Source organism: Crinia signifera, chromosome 9 (genome assembly GCF_055691185.1).
Source record: "Crinia signifera chromosome 9, ASM5569118v1, whole genome shotgun sequence".
Lineage (NCBI taxonomy): Eukaryota > Metazoa > Chordata > Amphibia > Anura > Myobatrachidae > Crinia > Crinia signifera.
The window spans coordinates 26,065,959-26,090,218 of NC_139225.1; the positions used below are offsets into that span (position 1 = coordinate 26,065,959).

General features: G+C 45.7%; 1 protein-coding gene and 1 long non-coding RNA gene across 2 annotated transcripts in view; one reads left to right on the forward strand and one right to left on the reverse strand.

The window, feature by feature from the left end:
- Positions 1-24,260, forward strand: part of LOC146035268 (uncharacterized) — a 53,402-nt gene that overhangs the window by 15,961 nt on the left and 13,181 nt on the right. The window lies entirely within an intron of this gene.
- Positions 2,589-4,086, reverse strand: LOC146036444 (uncharacterized). The gene has a single exon (XM_083160442.1). The coding sequence runs from the start codon at positions 4,084-4,086 to the stop codon at positions 2,872-2,874; it is 1,215 nt and encodes a 404-aa protein (XP_083016568.1). The 3' UTR covers positions 2,589-2,871.

Sequence of the window (24,260 nt, forward strand, 5' to 3'; positions counted from 1 at the left end):
AAAATATGGGCGGCCCCTGAATAGGGAATCTAAAATATGGGCGGCCCCTGAAGGCTGCTTTATGATTACACGGGTATCTTTAGAATGTAAGCATTCACGAGCAGGGACCTCTTACCTCATGTGCTTATCCTTTCTTACTTCACCAGTCTTCGACTGCACCAAAGCACGCTGTCTTCTGGATACTTATGTTGCAGTAATCGGCTGATATTCTTACAATTATTATTATTTACAGTTTCTTATATAGCGCAGCATATTCTGTTGCGCTTTACAATCATTTACCCTGTACTTACCCTGTACTTGTCCTGTATTGTCTTCAACTGTAAAAGGTCCATACACACTGGGTGATTATGCCCAGTGTGTATGGACAGCGATGATCGCTATCATCGCTGGGGGGAATGCTGCTCAGTGCATAAACAATGAGTGGCTTTCCCCCTGCCTGGCGCCGTCAGTGGAGGGCGGATGGCTTTGTATAGCGCAGCAGATGAGTGGTTTTCCCAGCGATGATGCGGGAGCGCGCAGCAGCACTCACCTCTTATCACCGGGCCATACAAAACTGCGACAAATACAGTTATACGTATTGTTAAGAAGCTTTCGAACTCCTGAAGCTCTAAAAATCCATCTTCTTTTGCATCAGTTACAAAATAACTGTAACCTCTTATTCTAACACATAATATAGAAACAGTATCCCAGACCACAAGTGTGTGACAATAAAAAAAGCTTCTGCTGAATTCTATATAAAAACACACAATGTGGATTTAGGTGATGATCCTATATTTTGATCTTTTTCATATATGCGTATGCGGATTCGGTATGAAATCCCGACGGTCAAAATCCCGAATGGGTCATAATACCGACCAGGACAAAATCCTGACATTTAAAATCCCGACATGGACAAAATCCCGACATTTAAAATCCCGACAAGGTCAAAATACTGACATATAGAATGTGCAGGTGAAACTGTCAAGACTTTGGGTCGACAGGTCAACATGGGTTTTTTTCACAGTTTTTTTTACCCGAATGTCGACACAGTCGACATAGTCGACATGGACACATTTGGAGGTGAACCGCAGCCCAGTGCCTGGCTGCGCTCAGCACACTATTTTATTCTCCCACCACGCCCTAGTGGATGGTAGGGCATGAAATACCACCTGTCGGCACATGTCGGGTCAAAAAACAGTGAAAAATCCCATGTCAACCTCGCAACCTGTCGACCCAAAGTCATGTTGACAGTTTCACCTGTACATTCTATATGTCGGTATTTTGACCTTGTCGGGATTTTAAATGATGGGATTTTGTCCTTGTCAGTATTTGAAATGTGTGTATTTTGTCCTTGTCGGGATTTTGACTGCATCCCGCGTATGCTTGTACCGAATGAATAAACCATCCTAACAATCCAAAAGAGCAAACAAGAAGCACACAGCTTGAAATATATAATTTAATAGAAGTTTGAATATTTCACATAATAAAAATTATTTTAAGAACAATAATAAAAAAGGTATATTTTATGAACTCTATTTCTTCACGAGTGCACCAACAGAGATCCAATATTTCTCTTTCCTTTTTGTTACTTCTGAATGACTGTTTAGAGTTGGTCAGCTGTTGTGCACATCTGGATTTTAAAACAATTTTCAGAACTACGCAAAAAAAATGGAACATTCACCAATCCCAATTTCCACAATTACGTCACTTTTTCTCTCCAAAGAAAATAGGATGGCTTTAGCTAAAAGAGACCTTACCCTATTTGAGAACCTTTGAGTTTCTCTCTCCTCCATGGCTCACACAGTATCTACCCTTTGCCAACTATTATGAACTAACCAAGAATCTCCTATACCTCCTTGGAAAAAGAATTGTTTATTACTCTCTCAGACGCACTCAAACTCTGTTTTATAATAAGAGACCTAATATACGATCCTGATGCACGGGTATAGACATCGGTACTTGTTTAGTTTCATGGCTTCACTTCCCAGCAGATCACATCGTATGCAAATATCGCACGCGATTTGCATACAATTCGATCCGATTTAGCACACCCCCACTATCCACGTCAGCCCGAAGCGTGGCGAGCGGATGGGGTAAGTGTCCTCCCGACCTGTTCATACCCCCACTATCCATGTCGGCGCTGAGTTGAGTTTGTAGTGTGTGGCAAGCGCAGCGGAAAACGAGCCTGCGGCGAGCGTACATGGATTACTTGAACCCTCGCCATGCTTCGGGCTCGTTTTAGGTGGACGCTCACCACGCTTCGGGCTCGGTGGCTCGCTACGCTTGCCACACCTAAAAAAATCAACTCCACACCAATGTGGATAGTGGGGGTATGAACAGGTCGGGAGCATGCGTACCGCATGCGCTCGCCACGCTTAGGGCTGACGTGGATAGTGGGGGTGTGTTAAATCGCATCGCAGATTGAATTGTTTGCAAATATTGCATGCGATTTCCATACGATCTGCTGGGAAGTGCCGCCGTGAAACTAAACAAGTACCGACATCCTTCCCTACTGCACTCGTTGTTCCCATCAATCTCTAATTTCCATTTTCTTTTGGTTTAATTAGCGTAAAAAAAAAATCATATTTGATGCTGCAATTGAACACTCATTCAAAAATAGGGCCCTACAAATGTAAGAAATCCTTCCTATATAAAACACAGGTCTCCATTCATACGGATGAGCCCCTAATATTCATAATACAATTAGAAGCTGCAACAGCCAGTTCCAAGGCACTTTGAGGCCGATAATATCTGCTTGTTCCTTTTAAGACCTTTTACTAAAAGGGATGAACTGTAATGTGTATGAATTATTCTTTACACTGTAGTGTAGTCACATTTTTTTAAAATATATATTTGATACAGCAAATAAACCCTTTAATAAATATATATTATTCATTGTAAGGATAATTGATCTAGCACCTGATTAACATTCCTAATTAATGAAGCGTTATACCTCCAAATTGTCCTATCGTCAATATACAATGATCTGTCTGGGATTAGATGTTGGGGTGACCTGCAGTGGTGCACTATGGCAGTCTCCAGCGGGACATTGATAGAATCCCCGAAACTATTTAAAACGGAGTGTACGGATGTTTGGACCACCTTCCTTGGGTCCACAATCATTTTCCGTCCATTGAAAACATTTGGTTGCACTGGCTCCCTTTGTACGTGCTGCAATATATCGAATCCCGGCACTTTCCTCCATGACGAAATATCGGAAAAGTTGCCGTTGGTGACTAAAGTTTGAGGGAAAGCGTACGCTTCAAACAAAAATATTCCAACACCTGGGTTTTGACGCTGAAGACTTTCCATTAGACCGTCCCAAGTCTGGTGTTCAAACGGTAGAATGATTTCATCGATATCATTGAGTACCACGAACCGACTCCTGTACATGTTCTTGTAGAGGCAGTCATTCAACGTTGACGTTTGTCCATAGTAGCCAAGCTCTTTGTCGTCGCCATCATACTGCCATTTTTGGGAAGCCTTCATATGTCTGTGAATAGGCCACAATATTACTTCAATGGTCCCTTCATTGCTGTAGTGCTCCAAGATTTCTTTGACCTGGCGGCTGCAGTTATGGAGATAGATGGTAACTCTCTGCGCCCCCAGAAGTTTGTACATTTCAATGGTTTGAATGAATTGTAAGGCGTTACTGTAGTTGCCGTACAAGGTGGAAATGCACACCGTAAAGTTGGCCGTAAACTCCCCGCGCTCGCGGTTTTGAATTTCAAACCTGGTCAACTTTGTTATGTTTTCAGCGGGAGCCTCGTTAAGATACACGTACGCCGGTCGACAGTTTGGCGGCTCGTCGCAAATGATGTCGGCCAGGCCAAACGGAAAGCCGAAGCGATCTTCGTGGATGTTGATTTTCGCCTCTAAAACGTACATGCCCGGTTCCACGGTACAGCAGAGATAACAGTGCAGCTTCTTTACCTCTGTGTGGTGAACGATTCCTAGTATGCGAATCACTCTTTCTTTCCTGTTGTCGTAGTAAGGAGCGATTATGAAGGACTTGTTGCCTGGTAGGGGTGTTATGATGCTGCGGCTGGCCTCTCCGTGGTGGCATTTTCTCAAAGTGCGCTTGGAATATATTGGCTTGCTTTGCATGTACACATTTGCACACAGCAGCGTGAATGTGATCCCCAGGATGCAGACAAGAAAGAAACTTTGATTTGAGTGAAACCATCTCCTCGGATATCTGCAAACAGAAAATGATGCCTTGGTAAGTCCAGTAGGCAGAGACATTGCTATTACATAGTGTTCATTCTAGCAGTTGCCATTTATGAAAACCCATGCAGTTCCTCTTCCCTGCCTGGAGTGTCTCTGTCTGCTGTGGTGTTTCTAGAAAAGCTCTGGCTTGCATATCTGTGCTGATATACAGATCTCACTGTGCTAGAAGCACTACAGCAGACAGCGACGCTCCAGGCAGGGAAGAGGAACTGCATGGGCTTTCAAATAAGGCAGGTGCTAGAATGAACCCTAATTATTATTTATTATTATTATTATTTTATTTATTTATAAGGCACCACAAGTGTTTTGCAGCACCGTACAAAGGAACAATACAGGGAGACAAAACTTGGCATAACATTGAATAAATAACAAAAATACAGTACAAATAAAGAGCGCCACAGATCAATACACATAAAAGTAAGTAGTGAGGACTCAATCCAGGGCCGGCGGAACCCGCTCAGCGAGGGATGCAAAGCAGGGAGGCGCCGGCCAGTAGAGGCGCTCTCCCATGCTCTGCACCCTGCTCCTGCTGGCTGCCGCTGCCTGTCACCCTGCATGACAGACAGCGGCGCCGGCAACATGAGGCACCTACCCGCGTCGCTGAAGTCCTGCATGTGTGATGAGATCTGCATAGGATGGCTCCGGAGTTACTGTTGACTGCAGTACTTCCAGCAGCCACTAGATGCTCCCTGCTGATCCCACTGTGGAGCTCTGCCCTTATCAGTTGAGAGAGACAGCCCGGGACCCCGCTGGAGAGAAACTGACTGACGTGAGTTTGTTTTTGTGTATCTGTCTGCTATCTCTCTCTCTCTCTGTCTATATCTCTAGCTCTGTTTATCTATATCTCTGTCTGTCTATATCTGTATCTCTGTCTATATCTATATCTCACTCTGTCTATATCTCTCTCTGTCTATATATCTATTTACCTCTATCTATCTATCTATCTATCTATCTCTAGCTCTGTCTATCTATATCTATATCTATCTCTGTCTATCTATCTATTTCTATCTCCTCTCTCTCTCTCTCTCTCTCTCTCTCTCTCTCTCTCTCTCTCTCTCTCTCTCTCTCTCTCTCTCTATCTATCTGTCTATATCTGTCTCTGATATAGGTATAAGAAGTTGCGCTTAGAACCACATGGGATTATGGGTTGCAGCTGAGTTCGAGGGGTATGCTACACATATCCCAAAATACAGGAAAGAATACTCTGCACAACCACACCCACATAAAAGAATAAAGTAATAATATAATAATATAATAAATTACTATGAATAAATGTATAAGAAAATATTTTTAATGCCATTAAAAGCAATCTAATGTATCAATTTATATCCGCCATATATAGATAAAAAAAATTCAAAAGATATATCTCTCTCTTAACTATAATATATCCTAAAAAAATTTTGGTACTTGTTTCCTAGCACGGCCACATATCTTATGGATCGTGTACCTTTAGTTAAGGTACACGATCCATAAGATGGACCCGATTTCCTTTGAAATCAGGTCCATTTGGCCGGCTAGGATAAAATATCGGGGGCATCGCGTTGGTCGGGACCGTTAACAATGGTCCCGACGCGACCGACGCGATGCCCGCGATTTCCCCATAGGCTTCAATGTTAAAAAACATTTTAACATTGAAATCGTGTCGGGAAAGGTAAAATATCGGGGGCATCGCGTCGGTCGGGACCATTAACATAGGTCCCGACGCGATGCCCCCGATTTTTACATAGGCTTCAATGTTAAAAGATTTTTTAACATTGAAATCCTGAAAAAATGTGAAATGGGCCAATATGACCCATTTCACATTTTAGATGTCCCCGTCGTCACCCCACGATAGACGCCAACCCGAAGCGTGGCGAGCGGCGGCGGTGCGCGTCCTCCGACCTTTTCATTCCCCTACTATCCACGTCGGCGTGGAGTTGAGAATAGAATAGTGTGGCGAGCGCAGCGAGCCACCGAGCCCGAAGCGTGGCGAGCGGACGCGGATACCTTCACAGTTATACGCGTCCCCTCGCGGGCTTCACAGGTGTCCGTGGCGACGCGGACACCTGTGAAGTCCGCGAAGGGACGCGTTTACCTGTGAAGGTATCCGCGTCCCCTCGCGGGGCTCGCTGCGCTCGCCACGCTTCGGGCTCGGTGGCTCGCTGCGCTCGCCACACTATTCTATTCTCAACTCCACGCCGACGTGGATAGTAGGGGAATGAAAAGGTCGGAGGACGCGCACCGCCGCCCCTCGCGGGCTCGCTGCGCTCGCCACGCTTCGGGTTGGCGTCTATCGTGGGGTGGGGTGTACGCCGTGACATTTGGGGGGGGGTTGGGAATATTTTACATTGAATCCAATGTAAAATCGGGTCCCAGGGACCCGATTTACATTTAATAAAAAAAAAAAAATCGGGTCCAAAATCGGTCGGTCGCGACGATCGCATCGCATGCGACCAAATTGCATGCGATGCGATCGACCCGATTTTTCCGACACGACCACCCCGATGTAAATCGGTGTGGCCGTGCTAGGAAACAAGTACCAAAATTTTGTAGCACGAGTTGTCCCTTTATGGACTATGGAAGGGAGGGCGCAAAATTTCAGTTTGCAGGAGGGCGCCAGACACCCTAGCACCGGCCCTGACTCAATCAACATACAACTAGAGGCTTGAGGCCAATGATGGAGATGAGTATGCAGACGAAGATGGTCACTGCGTGTTGGAGTATAGAAGAGCTGTGAGTAAAATGTGAAGAGAAGAGGGCTTTGACAACAGGAGGGAAGAGGGCCCTACTCGGAGGAGCTTACAATCTAGTAGGAAGGGGAGACTGATTACAAGAGGTGCAAGCAAGTGGGTGTTGGCTAGATAGTAGGATGTAAACAGGCAAGGGGTCGGAGAACCGGCTAGTTTATGCAGTGGAAGGGTACGCTTTGATGAATAGGTGAGTTTTCAGTGAATGTTTGAAGCTTTGCAAGGTCGGGGAGAGTCTAATGGAGCGAGGAATTGCGTTCCACTGAAGGGGTGCAGCACGGGCAAAGTCCTGTACTCTAGCATGGGAAGCAGTGATCAGGGTGGAGGAGAGATGACAGTCATCAGCCGACCGTAGAGGGCGGGAGGGTGTATGAATGGAGATGAGGTTAGAGATATATGGAGCAATGGAATTAGGGATGGCCCTGTATGTGAGTGTGAGTTTTTGAAGAGGATTCTGTAGGGGAATGGGAGCTAGTGCAGATTTTGTTGAAGGGGAGTGGCAGAATTAGAGCGGCGGGAGAGGAAGATAAGCCTGGCTGCCGAGTTGAGGACAGATTGGAGAGGAGCCAGTTGGGATCGAGCGAGGCCGGTGAGGAGAGCATTACAGTAGTCAAGCCGTGAGATGACCAATGAGTGGATGATCAGCTTAGTTGCACTCTGTGAGAGAAAGGGCCTGATGCGAGCAATGTTGCGTAACTAATTACAGATACAGCGTTCCAGCAAATCTTCTATAATGATGGAGCAAGTGTGAGTAGATATTTTACAGTTCTTTGTTTGTGTGTGTGTGTGTGTGTGTGTGTGTGTGTGCGACAAGAGGGGGTGGGGGGGCAGGTATTCTTTGGAGCTGGCCGAGTCCTGCCCCCACTCCCAGAATGGAGGAAGCGAGAAAGTCTCTCCCAATACCAGCCCATGCTGCTCAGTGCTGTGCGCTGGGCGGGCTAGAGAGGCAGCGGAAGCCTGTCACTATTAAGGAGGCCTTGCCACACCTTCTCAAACTGGCAGGCAGGACAGAGGAACTGTAGAGTAGGGTTGCCAATCCCGGAGCATTTTTTCAATCCCGGAATTCGGGATTTAAAAATTCCCAATCCCGGGATTCCCGGGATCGGCTTCCCTGATTAAAAAACCTGCCCCGGCCGCCCCGCATATTTACTTACATGTGCGGTGCGGCCGGGAGGGTGGTCGGTGAAGCTGGGAGGGTGGGCGGCTGATTGATGCCGGGAGGCGGGTGGGTGAGCAGCCGGGAGGCGGGCGAGTGAGCAGCAGGAGCCGGCCAGGCAGGATACAGGAGCCGGTCAGGCGGGCGGGCGGGCGTGTCATGTTGGACGCGTCTGTGTGCAGCTGCTACTTGGCCTGCGCAGCGTGACCTCTGGCCTCGTCACGCTGCGCAGAGCCATACTGCCGGGTAAGGTAGAAGCCGGGCAGCGTCTGAGCACACGCTCAGACGCTGCCCGGCATTAGACTGCGCATGCGCAGTCTAATCCCGAAAATCCCGGGATTGGAAACTCCAATCCCGGGATTGAAATCCCGGCGTTTTAGGGGCCAAATCCCGGGATCCCGCCGATCCCGGGATTGGCCACCCTACTGTAGAGATTGGAACAGATGTAGGGTGCTAGAATATATATAATTTCATTTGTCATCAGTATAACATGAAAACACATACTGTACCTTATAAAGGCTGTATTACACCACGTGCTCCAGGATACGGCTTTCGTCCTGGCCTGTGCGCGCCCGCCCATCAGCACCAGTCGGCTGTCAAGGTGACCAAGCAGAGACCAAAGTGACTTTCGGATCCGGCCATCAGATGCCCGAGCCGGTGCCCATGCCCCCGCCAGTTGCCATGGTGAATCAAAACAACAACAAAACCCTGCAACAAAACATAGAAATTTAAAACCACAATATTCAGCATTCATATTAAATACAGTTGTGATCATAACTACATGCCCTACCTGTGATTTTCTGCCCATTTGTCAGAGAATATGAATGATAACTCACATACGTTTCTTTCACTCATGGTTAGTGGTTGGGTGAAGCCAAACAACTGTGTTTACTCTTTTTAAATCCTAATGACAACAGAAACTACCCAAATGACCCTGATCAAAAGTTTACTTCGCATCGGAACCCCGGCGTGTGGGTTTTCCCGCATACCAAAATGTGCTTTAGTGCATCCCACCCTGACACATTTTTTAAAAGATCCACAGGTGGAGCTAGTTATGTCACCTGTGATTCTGTGAGGAGACCTGCAAAACATGCACTGTATGAGGTCCTGAGTTTGACAACCTGTGAAATATACTGATGCACATTACATAGGCCCTTATTCTGATTGAGTTGGAAGGCTCCATGTGCGTTCAGACGGCCGATGTTTGGTGTTTTGCATGTGCAGAGGCATATCTGGACAGCTGACCTAGCCGGATGTCCGCTGCCCGCTCATATCCCTGCTTTCATACGGAGAAATGTCCGAGTGGCCTGGAGCACTCGGTGCTGCCTGACCGCTCAGTCCATCATTCGATGGTCGGCGACCATTGGAGGATGGGGGAGGTTCCCAAAGATGGAGGAGGTGTTCACATGAAACATCCACTCGCAGTCCGTTCGGTCGGCGTCTTACCGCACTTGGGCGGTGTGAGCGATCCGTACAGTAGGCGGGGCTAAGAACACTCGGTTCCTGTCCGAAATACGCATCTGTCCGATTCAACTAGAATAAGGGCCTTAGTGCTGATCGTACTAATAGACAAACTATCATCAATAACACCTGCTGTAAGCATAACGAAAAAATTCCCCAAAAATATTGAGGATATGGCTGATGGGAAGTAAAAAATAGCAGTAACAACAAAGATGCGCTGACCAACTATAGTAGTTATGAAAAACAACAAAGACCCGCAGACTCGTTTAACCCCCTTGGAGAGAGGGTCCAGAGTCTGTGAATCCAACCAGACTCACGTTGCAGAAGACAAACCGATCGATCGCCTCTGTGAAGAATTAAAGGGTTAGTGATCAATTATTATGTAACTAAGGGATGCTAAATTGTGACCAAATGCAACTAGCTGATCACTGTGACCTGAAGCCAGGGCTGGAAGTATCGCGGATTTATTCAGAGCGATGCGTTCCCTTAAGGTATAATCGGATTTACCCACGTACCCTAGCCGACAAGGGCATTTGATCAAATACACTTTGAATTGGGTCGTACAGGTAACTCCGTGTTGTATCTCGAAGCATTTCCTTGTATGGGAGTGGGTAAAAAACACTGCCAGTGGTAAGAGCAGGAAACACAACACAATTGAGACAGCGAAAACTTAACACTCAAAAATGAGTCCTGCTCGCTCGGTGTAGAGCGCCTGCCTGTGATATCAGTTCACATCAGTCAGCCTCTAAAGGCCTTTCATGGCCATTTATGTTTCAGACACTGCGTACCTACGGAATGGATGGAGATTTTTTGTCGGCAATTCAAGCCTTGTATAGTGATCTGACAACCTCAGTATTGACTTACGGTCTTCTTTCACCAATGCTTCACCTGGGTAATTGTAACCAGCATGGATGCCCCCTCTCGGCTTTACTTTATGTCCTGAGCATTGAACCACTGGCGGTCAAAATAAGTAATAATCCTGGCATCAAGGGAATTCCGGTACAAGGCACGCAGTGTAAGTTGTCACTCTTTGCGGATGACATACTACTGACCTTGTCAGGCCTATGGCAGATGTTCTGGACATAAGGTCAACGGTATGAAATCGGAGGCCCTGGCATTGCACCTCTCCCCTGATGTGCGTAGGCTCTTGGAGCTTAACTTTGACTATCTATGGAGGCCACAATCCATTAAATATTTAGGTATTCAAATTCCCGGATCATTAGACCAATTGTACAAGGCCAACTACATCCCCCCTTTTGCAAACTATTAAAAATGAGCAACAAGGATTTTCTAACTTCATACAGGACATGGGGTGGGTTGATATATGGAGGGCCCACAACGCTAAGACTGTACAGTTCTCCTGCTATTTATCATCTTACCAGGCCTTCTCAAGAATAGATCTTATATTCGTATCCAGAAACCTCTCGGCCCAGGTTGCGAGAGTAGAGTATAAACCAAGGGGTATCTCTGACCATTCCCCGGTGGTAATGGAATTTTCAGAAATAAAATGATAAAGGCCAGGGGTACTGGAAATTCAATGTGGGCTGGCTCCAAACCATAGGACAGGAAGGATCATTGAGCACCCAGTGGGAGGAATTTTGGGAACTAAACCTGGGATCTACCACATCAGCTATAGTTTGGGATGCCTTCAAGGCATTTATTAGTGGCACCTTAAAGAAGCGAATTGGGGAGATTAAAAAAGAGGGTAGACACAAAATTCAGGAAATGGAAAGAAGAAATGAGGCATTGGAAATAAAATACCTAACTAGTGGAAGTGACTCCCATAGGCAAGAATGGTTGGCAGCCCAGGGGGAGTGGGTGGATTTATTGAAGGAGGAGAATGCAAAATTAATCTCGTATCGTACAAAACAGAACTACCGGTATTCACATAGACCAGGTAGATACCTTGCCTATTTGGCACAGGCAGAAATGCCCTCCAACAATATTAACAATATTAAAAAGAAAAATGATTGTCCTTCTGAAACAGGGAATAGACTGCATCTGGCTTCACTACAGTGGTGGAATTTACCTGGGGGGGGACTGCAGCCCATAGGTAAAAACCACCACTGTGTGGGACACTAACATCTTCCCATCCTCAGTAGACTCCAACAGCCGATGCATGGTATATTTATCCATTTAACACTCACCCAGTTTGAACGGTGTGACCACATGTGATTAACAAATGCAGCTCTGGTTTTATATTCATATATATTTTATTATGTTTGAATTAACACCAATAACTTGTTACTGTGGTATATATGAAAACATTATTACCTTTATTATTAAACAGTCATTTTTAAAAGAAAACCGTCTTGTCGTCATTCAGCCAGCGCCGGCACATTTCTCTTTTTTGGGATGTAGACACAAGCATTAAGTTAACAATGGGACCGACATTAAATTTTCATTTTCATTTTTTGGTCCCAAATGTATACTGTCTAAGTATACCACGCCCCCTTGCATGGCTCTCTGTCTACTAAAAAAAACATGAAAAACTCATGTCGCCTTTTTGACAGTTGACCTAAAGCTTGTGTCGACCTTCCAACCCTGTGAACCACAGCAATGTTGACCTATTTAAGGTATAGACCTAAGCCCTGTCGATCTTCAATGCTCGACCCAATGTATGTCGACTTTTGAGTCGACTCTAGTGACCATATCCCTAACTGAATTGCCTACTATAATGTTTTGTTTTATTTTAAAATCTGATTGAGCATCTATCACACCGTTTCATTCGTAACCTGGCTTGTTACATGGCAGTTAGGAGTGGACTGTTACGCAGCAGTTAGAAGAGATAGCTTATCTCTGACCACTTTGTCACTATATAAATAGCATGAAGGACACTATATACTATAGCACCAAGGACACGATACGTGATATTTTCGCTAGTACGCTATCACTTTGATTGAGCCCCTCTGCCCCAGACATATTTGAAGCATTTTTAGCTTACCAATTTTGTTGTCCTGTCAAAGAAACCCCTTTTTTCTTTGACAACTGTTGAATGTTCAATGTGATGTTTGTAGAAATGTTTATGTCCTAACAGTTGGTTCCTCCATATTTTAATTAAAGATCTAAATAAAAGTTACATTTTAAAACTATAAATTTTATAAGTTGTGCCCCCCAAAAAGAGAGAGTTCTTATCTTTCTTCTCTACTTGCATCATATCACTCTCTAGGCATCTCCACTACCAAATAACACTGATACGTCAGTATCAATTATTTCTGTTACTGTGGAACGTAATACGTTAAGAAATCTAATTTTCTAAAATTACAGTGAGACTTGTGCAGAGGTAACATTTCCCCTCCCCACTTCCTTGATACGATCACTTTATCGCTATATAAACTTTGAGAAATACTTTGCCATTTGTGCAAACGTTACTCTTTCCAACAACAGTGGAGTTGCGTTTGACTCTGGCTCACCCGCAGATGCTTACATCTGGTTACGCAGCTCTGCGGCAGCCCCCACCTGCAGTCCTCCAGCTCTGCGGCAGCCCCCACCTGCAGACACTACCCCCCATGTACACCAGGAAAGGCTATTACAGTGATGCTCACAGGCTGCAGTTATTTAAGGCAATGACAGCAGCAGCTGGGAACCCTGTGGTCTGGCTGGCAGAGTCTCTGCACCCACTCACTGCTGGTTGCCCTCTTGTTGCCTGGTAAGAGCTGTGGTGGCAGCATGGCTAAGGTGGTACTACCCGCTATCTCCCAGTAGTAGAGGCACAAAGTCTTGCCTGTTAGTAATCCCGTGCAATCATTGTCAGCTGCCACCATGCCGTATCAAAGTTTACTATATACTGCAATGCTGTGTTTCTGGATCTCGCACCTAGAGCGCAGGTATATACAGGTGTACGTCTGTGTATTTATTTATTTACTTATTAGCCGTTAGCGCTTTACATAGAGAATATTTGAACACTCACATCAGTCCCTGCCCCAGGGGAGCTTACAATCTATATTCCCTACCACATGTACACGCACACACAGACACAGACAATTCTAGGGTTAATTTGTTGGGAGCCAATTGACCTATCAGTATATTTTTGGATTTTGGGAGGAAACCGGAGTACCCGGAAGAAACCCACGCAAGCACAGGGAGAATATACAAACTCTGCACCGTTAGGGTCACGGTGGGAATCGATCCCATGACCTCAGCGCTGCGAGGCAGTAATGCTAACCACTACACCGTCCGTACTGCTTATATACTGTATTACTGTGTGTATAATAATAATATAATGTTCTCACCTTTTCCCTCCTGTCCTTGCCTGTTCCTCTCTTGGATAGATCATGAGTTCTCAGCTGTTGCTTAAAGTTCCCCTTTCCAGCTCTCTGTGTGGTTGTGTCCTCTATATACTATATGTAGAGGTACAGTACATAATGTTGTATTGGGCTGCAGCGTCTTCCCAGCAGCATGTAGACACTGATTGGCAGCATGTAGACACGGCGAGGGTGCTCATCAGAGTGAGAGTGAGTAGTGGGACGGGACTTAGGTGATGCACAGTAGTAGCAGGTTCCACACCCAGCACATAGAGAGTGGGAAGCACAGTTGCTCTGGGAGGAGGGAGGGCAGACACTTCCCCAGGCTGTATGTAATAATGCACATGGGAACCCTCCACGAACGCCGTCTGGGACTAGGACAGACCTTACTGTTGCAATAAGTAAATGAGGGCTAGATTTATTAAGCTCGGTGAAGTGATAAAGTTTCTGGGCTTTTACCACTGGTCAATCAGCTCCTACCTGTAAAGTTACAGGCTTGGGTTGAAGAATGACAGGTAAGAGCTGATTGGCCGGTGATAAAAACCAGACACTTTATCACTTCATCCAGCTTAATAAATCTGCCCCTGATTTCTCCATAGATTAAACAGATTTGGAAAAAATATTGGGAAATTTAAAGGACCCACAGCCATGAGGTTCTCCCCGCAGCCGCTGTTCAGTTAGGGGTCTGAGAACGAAGGTGTAGGGTTGTTAGGTCGACATGCATTGGGTCGACCACTGAATGTCAACAGGCCTTAGGTCAACACATGACAAGGGTAGAGATGGCTAACGTCGACAGGGTCAAAAGGTTGAAAGAAACATTAGGTCGACAGTCAAAATGTCAACGTGGGTTTTTCACGTTTTGTTTGAGCTGACAGGCAGTGTTTAATGCCATTGACTAGGGCGTGGAGGAGAATATAGTAGCGTTCTGAGCGTAGCATGGGTGCACTTTGACGGTGTTCATGGCGACTGTGTCCACATTCAGGACAAACCACGTGAAAAATCCATGTTGACATAAAGTCCTGTACACACGGGGCGACTTTCAAGTGAAAGCCTATCACCTTTCTCTTCTGAGTGGCTTTCAGTGTGTACAGGGCAGCGATGAGCGATGCTGCGCGCTCCTGCATCATCACTACTGGCCGCCGCTCATCTGCTGGTATTACCAGCAGATGAGCCAGGGAGTGGACGGCTTTCCATGTGGTCCACCCTGGGGAAATTGCGGGCAAGGGGCAAAAACCGCTCAGTGTGCATGTACTGAACGTTTTTCAGCCCAGTGATTTCCCCCATCATCGTTATCCATACTGGGCATAATCTCCTAGTGTGTATGGACCTTTAGCCATGTTGACCTTAACCCCTTACCGACGCAGCCTGTTTTTGCCTTCCTGACAGAGCCCTTTTTTTCAAATCTGACATGTATCGCTTAAGTGGGGATAACTTTTTTTTGCTTTTACTTATCCCAGTGATTTTGAGATTGTTTTCTCGTGACACATTGTACTTCAAGTTAGTGGTAAATTTTGGTCGATACAGTCTGTGTTTTTTTTGTGAAAAATACCAAAATGTCGTAAAAAAATTGAAAAATTTGCAAAATGTTAAATTTTCTGCTTGTGAGACAAATAATCATACCACTCAAAATAGTTAATAACTAACATAGACCATATGTATACTTTATGTTTCCATCATTATTTCAACCTCCTTTTAATTTTTTTGGACACTAGGAGGCTTAAAATATGAATAGCAAATTCTCAAATTTTCAAGAAAATTTCAAACACTGATTTTTTTAGGGACCAGTTCAGTTCTGATGTGACTTTGAGGGACTTGTATGTGAGACACCCCCATAAATGATGCCATTTCAAAAACTGCACCCCTCACAGTATTCAAAACAGCATTTTGGAAGTTTGTTAACCCTTTAGGTGTTTCACAGGAATTAAAACAAAGTGTAGGTGAAATTTCAAAATGTCATTTTTTTTTAGCAGATTTTCAATTTTAATACATTTTTCTAAGGAACACAGTAGATTTTACTAGAGAAATGTGACTAAAAATTGATTCCCCCAATTCTTTTGTTTTCATAAATATCCTATATGTGGCCCTAGTGTGCACGTTGACCAAACCACAGGCTTCATAATAGAAGGAGCACCTACTTGATTTTGGAGCCTCCTTTTTATGAGATTATTTTTTAGGCACCATGTAGGTTTCTAGGCACCATAAGATGCTAAAAGTTAGGAACCCCCCCCACAAGTGACCCCATTTTGCAAACTACACCCCTCAGGGAATTCATCTAGGGGTATAGTGTACATTTCAAACCCCCAGGGGTTTCACCAATTTTGGTACAACTGGGCTGTGAAAATGAAAAATTACATTTTTTTTTTTTACACAAAAATGCAGTTCTGGCTCAAAATTTTTCATTTTCACAAGGAATGAAGGAGACAAAGCACCCCAAAATCTGTGCCCCAATTTCTCCCGAGTACGGCAATGCCTCATATGTGACCAAAAAATACCATTTGGGTGCATGGCAGGACTCAGAAGGGAAGGAGTGATATTTGGATTTTGCAGCACAGATTCTGGTGGAATGAATGGTGGGTGCTATGTCGCATTAGCAAGACCCCCGAAGCACCAATACAGTAGAACCCCCCCACAAGTGACCCCATTTTGCAAACTACACCCCTCAGGGAATTCATCTAGGGGTATAGTGTACATTTCAAACCCCCAGGGGTTTCACCAATTGTGGTACAACTGGGCTGTGAAAATGAAAAATTACATTTTTTTACACAAAAATGCAGTTCTGGCTCAAAATTTTTAATTTTCACAAGGAATGAAGGAGACAAAGCACCCCAAAATCTGTGCCCCAATTTCTCCCGAGTACGGCAATGCCTCAAATGTGACCAAAAAATGGCAGGACTCAGAAGGGAAGGAGTGATATTTTGATTTTGCAGCACAGATTCTGGTGGAATGAATGGTGGGTGCTATGTCGCATTAGCAAGACCCCCGAAGCACCAATACAGTGGAACCCCCCCACAAGTGACCCCATTTTGCAAACTACACCCCTCAGGGAATTCATCTAGGGGTATAGTGTACATTTCAAACCCCCAGGGGTTTCACCAATTTTGGTACAACTGGGCTGTGAAAATGAAAAATTACATTTTTTACACAAAAATGCAGTTCTGGCTCAAAATTTTTCATTTTCACAAGGAATGAAGGAGACAAAGCACCCCAAAATCTGTGCCCCAATTTCTCCCGAGTACGGCAATGCCTCATATGTGACCAAAAAATACCATTTGGGTGCATGGCAGGACTCAGAAGGAAAGGAGTGATATTTGGATTTTGCAGCACACATTCTGGTGGAATAAATGGTGGGTGCTATGTCGCATTAGCAAGACCCCCGAAGCACGGTGAAATGATGAACCTAATAATCCATAGATGTGTGGTATATTTTAAAACACTCCTTCATACATAGGCCGGGTTTGTCGGGGCAAGTTTCACAGTGGAAAATAGTTTGCTTTCTTATTCCCTTTTTATAGCAAACTTTGCACCTTTTTTGTGTCCTGCCCTTTTTTCCAGTGGAGGGGATTTTGTTAGGAAAATGCTGCCCTGATACAATACGGGGGCCAGTACTAGAAGTACTGGGGCCAGTACTAGAAGTACTGGGGCCAGTACTAGAAGTACTGGGGCCCTCTGCCTGCTGGTTCCCAAATATTAGGCCCTTTATGACTTCCTCTTGAAAGTGCATAAATGTCCCCGTCTGGCTGGTAGAACGGAATAGTACGTAAGCGTTATACAGTGCCATCTGGATGATATACACGGCCAGCTTCTTATACCATATTTTTGTTTTCCGCAGGGCACTGTATGGCTTCAGTACCTGATCTGAAAGATCCACTCCGCCCATGTACTTATTGTAATCAAGGATACAAATAGGTTTTGAGGTGTGGGTACTGGTACCTCGTACAGGGACGGAGGTGGTACTGTCTCCGTGAATTGTTGTCAGTATAAGGACATCCCTCTTGTCCTTATATTTGACCAACAACATATTTTCTGTGCATATTCCCCTGCTTTCACCCTTTCTCAGTAATTGGGCAACGTGCGTTTTTGGGAGGCCTCTTTGGTTCTTGCGCACAGTACCGCAAGCTGCTGTACCTCTTGAACCAAGGGCCTTAAACAGGGGGATGCTGGTGTAAAAGTTATCCACATAGAGGTGATAACCCTTATCCAGGAAGGGGTGCACTAAATCCCAGACAATCTTTCCACTAACACCTACGAGGGAGGGGGGGCATTCTGGCGGTTCAATTCTTGTGTCCTTCCCTTCATATACCCTAAACCTGTGGGTGTACCCTGAGGTACTTTCGCACAGCTTATACATTTTTATGCCATACCTTGCCCTCTTATTGGGAAGGTACTGGCGGAATTTAACCCTTCCTTTAAAATGTATAAGTGACTCGTCTACACAAATGAATTTTTGGGGGATGTACATCTCAGCAAATTTGGCGCTGAAATGATCAATGACCGGCCTGACTTTGAATAGCCGGTCAAAGGTGGGATCATCTCTGGGTGGGCACTGTGCATTATCGTTGTAATGCAAAAATTTAAGGATCGTCTCAAAACGAGTCCGGGTCATGGCCATACGATGAAGTGGGGTGCTGTACAGAACATCTGTACTCCAATATTGCCTAATTTCTGGCTTTTTAACTATGCCCATATGTAACACCAGACCCCAAAACGTCATCATCTCTACTGCATCTACAGGGGTCCACCTAGCAAATGATGACGTGGGGTTTTGGGCAATAAACTGCTGGGCATATAAATTACTTTGGTCCACCATTAAATTTATAAAATCATCAGAGAAAAAGACTTTGAAAAAGTCAATTTCTTTGAGGCCTGTAGTATCAAATTGGATTCCTGGGTTGGCCAAAAACTCAGGAACCTGGGGCTCAAAATTGTCTGGTGGTGGGGTCCATACGAGATCAATCATTGGGGGGGGTCTCAGCTGCTCTACGGGGGCGTCTTTGAGGGGGTTCCTCATCACTAGAGGAGGAAGAGGAGCTTAAGACGAATGCAAATTCATCGCTTTTTTCACTGGCTGTGTCAGTGTCAGAGGCAATAAGGGCATATGCCTCCTCCGCTGAAAACAGTCTTTGCGATGATTGGGACATTTTTATTATTTTTGTATAGGCGTGTATAGTGTAGGGGGGGGTACAAACTTTATTTCAACACGGGGGGTATGTAGTGTGTATGTATTGCTTTAACACGTGTAAGTTAAAAGAAAAAAAAAAGCTCCTGCGCCAAAAATTGAGCACAGATGTTGGTCAGTAACGTCCGTCACTGATCAGCACTCAGCGGGCACAGGACACCCACAAAAGCACCGTGGGTGTAAAAATTTTTTTAAAAAAAGACTCCACAGCACCCTCCAAAAAAAAAAAAATTAAAAAAAACTTCTGATGAGTCAAAGACAACAGGAATTTGATCCCAAAAAAAAAATTAGATAAAAAATGCTGATCAGTGATGTACGTCACTGATCAGCGCTCAGCGGGCACAGGACACCCACAAAAGCACCGTGGGTGTAAAAAAATTTTTAAAAAAAGACTCCACAGCACCCTCCAAAAAAAAAAATTTAAAAAAACTTCTGATGAGTCAAAGACGACAGGAATTTGATCCCAAAAAAAAAATTAGATCAAAAATGCTGATCAGTGATGTACTTCACTGATCAGCGCTCAGCGGCCACAGGACACCCACAAAAATCACCGTGGGTGTAAAAAATTTTTTAAAAAAAAAACCCCACAGCACCCTCAAAAAAAAAAAACTGCTGATCAGTGATGCAACACTGATTAGCAGTGAGGGGCAGCAGGCACACAACTGTGGGTGCAACCTGACAGGGTATATATAAAAAAAAAAACCCTGCACCCCCCAAAAAAATGCTGAACAGTTAGTTTACACTGATCAGCACAAAAGGGGGGCAGCAGGGGGCAGCAGATACAAAATTATATCACACAATTTAAATCTCTGACACAATGACGCTGCTGCAGCAGCAGTACCAGCAGCACAAGCACCAGGAAGTCACAGCAGGAGCTGGCAGCACGGATGCTACCAACGCTGATCAGGTCAGTATAGGCACAGATGGGCACGGAGACCGCTCTGCACGCTGTTCCTGACCGGAATGGCTGCTGCAGGGCTGTCTCCGTTATTACATTTGAGGTGTAATGGCTGTGATTGGTCCGTCGGTCCGACGGACCAATCACAGCCTTTGGGGGCAGGTGGGGTGAGGTGGGGTGACACCCTTACACCCGGTGGTGATTGGTGCTGTACTTAACAGCACCAATCACCACCGATCCCTGTGTCACCGGCGAACGTTATTCGCCGGTACACAGAAAACGCTGTAATTGGCTGTTCACATTGAACAGCCAATCACAGCGATCGCCGATGGGTGGGGGCATCGCTGCCCCCCCTGGGCAATGAGGGAAGATGTCTGCTGTCAGGGACAGCAGACATCGGCCCTCTGTCACCACGTCTATAGACGCGGTGACAGTTTAATGGCATGACGTACATTTATGCCATGTGTCGGGAAGTACATCCCGACCATGACGTAAATGTACGTCAAATGTCGGGAAGGGGTTAATTTGGTCGTACTATTAATCCACACGTGTCTTTCTCCAGCACACGTCTGGAGAAAGTCCAATCTTTTTTTAATTTTGCATAAATCTTTGGTAAGCCAATACATGGTATGCTGTGGAATATTCTTCAAACAATACAGAAAAAAAAACAACGCGTTTTGTCTGAAAGACTTCATCAGGGGTAACAGATTTTATGACAATATGGCACTTAGCCTGTAGCTCATTTGCACAGTGATGGTCTTACCTTCCTTATCTGTACTCTCTCCTATAATGCCAGAGGTCAGAATGAAGACCTGGGAAATCTGACCACTATTTATAGGGGTAAGGAGTGACATCACTTCCTGTAAGGATGTAGTTATTTAATGCAATTAGGGTTATTTTAATTGCTCAAAAAGTCCTATATACTGTGTATGGGACAGATAGTATATTTATACTTGTATGTAAAATCCTCCAATTGGTATCTATTAGGTATATTATTTAACGTAATCTAATGCAAGCGATATATTTGTGCGTCATGTGACCTACTCCGGTGGACCAATAAGAACATATTTAGGAATCACAACCTTATTGTGGCTCTAGAACGGGTCCTAACGTGTGGAGGTTTTAGTATAGGCGATCGCCGTAGTTAGATCTGCAAGGTGCGTTGCAGCTCCGACTTTATGGAACTCACTTCCCCGCACAGTTCGAGAGACCCCCACTCTAGAATGCTTCAAAAACAGACTCAAGACCTTCCTATTTACTCAAGCGTTTCCTTCAGTCCCTTAAGTATTGTTTATGAAAAGCTTTTCTGTACTGTATTACATTCATTCTATCTGTTGAGTCCTATTGGAGAAAGAGCGCTATATAAATAAAATTATTATTATTACTTCCGGCTTGAATTCCATGGCTGGCTGGAAGTGCGTTCCAAATGGGCGCCATTTTGCTAGTAATGATCCCGGGTGGTGATTTCACGTATGTGCAGACCCTGGGAGCAAATGGCTTTAGTGAGATTCCCACTCCCCGAGCCGTTCGCTCCAGAGGGGAAGGGGTGGACAGGGGGCTGGTGAAGGGGAACGGCCAGCGATTTAGGTCATCCCCATGAAAAGCTGGGCGTTTCCTTGTCAATGCAGACGGGCTGATGCCTGCTCAAGGCATGTGCCTGCCTGCTCAGCGCCCACCCCGTCTTTGGCGATCTGCAGAGGAAATAAGTCAGTTTAGACAAAGCATGTCCAAACTGTGGCCCTCCAGCTGTTGTGAAACTACACTTCCCATCATGCCTTCAGATACTTTTGCTATAAGGGAATGGCAAAGCATGCTGGGATGTGTAGTTTCACAACAGCTGGAGGGCCACAGTTTGGACAGGCCTGGTTTAGACTGACTGTTATTTCCAAAGGCAGGACCATCACCATGCCAGCAGGATGATCACCAGACAGACACCAGTTGGCCACACGGTTGGCCATAGATCATAAGTATTAAAATTACATTCCTATTTTCAACACAATGCAAATTTTGTATTTTTATATATTTAGGGTGACACTGGGCGTAACAGTTTATGGGTTCTACATGGCCCTTAACAATTTTTAGCTCCAGGCCCATAGTAATCCAAAAGCGGGTGTGAGGGCAGTAAAAAAAAAAAAAAGTCTGCATGGCCAATTCAATATCAAGTCAGAATCCGTGCCTGAACTGTGGGGTGGGGGTGGGGGTGGGGGGGCAGCCCGGTCACAGCCCGGTCACAGCCCGGTCACAGCCGTGCCTGAAGGGAGTCGTGGCTGCACAATTGTGTCATTGTGGCTCCACCCCTGCCCTGTCTGCGCCATTAGCTATAGATACATACTAACATATGCGGCCAGCATCGGGCTGCGGTAACGGAGACCCCCGCGATACCTGTGATGTGGGCTGCGGGGGTCTACGTCACCTCCCGGCGGCTGCCAGCGTCCCCCTGCGTCTCCTCCTCCCCCCTGAAGCCGGATGTCCTCCCGGCTGTCACACCAGGGGAGGAGGAGGTTAAAGGAGGACGGGAGGGGGGGGGGCGAAAACGGGGCGAAACGGGGCGAACCGGTGATGATACATAGGAAAATGCGGTAAAACGGGGGTTTTACCGCATTTTCCCTTTAGTACATCCCGCACTTATTTAGAGAATGCGGTTGTTCTGTGCATTAGATAGCTCTACCTAGTACATGCTTGCTACACGGAGCCACAGGAGGAGCGACTTGCTTGAGGGCACGGCCAGAGCGACCGCATCATTTTAGACACGCCCCCTTCTTGCAATTGGGGCCGGAAGGGGGACCCGATTTCCGGGACCCTCCCTTCCATTCTGGGAGGGTAGGCAACCCTGACCTAGTAATAAAGAACCCGCATATGCCAACCACTTCCTGATTCAGATAGGAGCAGTAATCTATGCTACTGCCGTAGGAGACGTGTCATTTAAATAGACATTTTCTGCTGGTTTCTTTGATCCGCTGCTGCATCCAAAGACAGCACATCAGACCCCTTGCCTTAACATCGGCCATCTGAGTAAGCAGTATATCTGTGTTGGAATACCAACAGCACTGCCGCATCTCCGCTCTCAACACCTTAGGGGACACTGGGAACGACCCTGCATTTACAGTACATAACCTGCGCATGCACCGGTCACCAGACTTCTGAGGTGTCCTCAGGCCGTTTACTTTTTGTTCTACCTGTCTAAACTAAAAGTCAATTTAAATGTAAAAATAATGAATAAAATAAATTAATCGGTACTTGTTTCCTAGCACGGCCACACCGATTTCCATCGGGGTGGTCGTGTCGGAAAAATCGCATCGGTCGCATCGCATGCCACCTCACGATTGACGCCAACCCGAAGCGTGGCGAGCGCAGCGAGCCCGCGAGGGGCGGCGGTGCGCGTCCTCCGACCTTTTCATTCCCCTACTATCCACATCGGCATGGAGTTGAGTATATAAAGTGTGGCGAGCGCAGCGAGCCACCGCGTATAACTTCACAGGTTATAATGGCACAAGACCGACGCGATGCTCCCGATTTCAATGTTAAAAAATATTTTAACATTGAAGCCTATGGCAAAATCGCGGGCATCGCGTCGGGGCCAATTTTATTGGTCGCGACCGACGCGATGCCCGCGATTTTCCCTTTGCCGGCAAAATGGACCTGATTTCAAAGGAAATCGGGTCCATCGCGGGCATCATGTACCTTAACTTAAAGGTACACGATGCCTGCGATTGTGGTCGTCCTAGGAAACAAGTACCAATTCATCAAATAATTAACAGTTGGGAACAAACTTTTAAACCTTGTTCTATTTTTAGAATAAAGCATTTTTTTTTTTTTTAAGTGATCTGTTGTAATCGCCATCGTGAGATGGTGAGAACGTAATAAGGAATGGCAGCAGACCTTGTAGTGTATGGGATAACTGGTGGTGCCCAATCTTACATCTGGCAAGGGGTTACAGCTGGAGATGAGTCTTATGGCTTGCGGTGAATCACAGATGTCCCCAATGGCAGTATACAACACTAAATATCCCTCTCCAAAAACCTACACATGGTATATTATGTGCACATGCAGCTCCCCTCTGCGAACGCCTTTGGCAACATGTATAGTCGCCGAGCCGTTTGCAAGGAGCGGGACAGGACGTGGGCAGATGGCGGCTAGAATGGGGCCGCCAATGGGAACACCAGCATTTTATGGGCGTCACCAGGAAAATGCTGGGCGTTCCCATGGGTGCACAATGGTTCCAACTGACTTATTATTCGCGAAGCCAGGAGAAATCGTTTGATGGTTTCTGGCCATCGAATGATTTCTCCTGCAGCGGAGACATGCAAGTGGATGTGTCTATGTTACACATGTAAAAGAGGGGATTCAGCGGTGGCGGAACATTTGGGAGGGCGGCGTCTCTGGTGCTGGG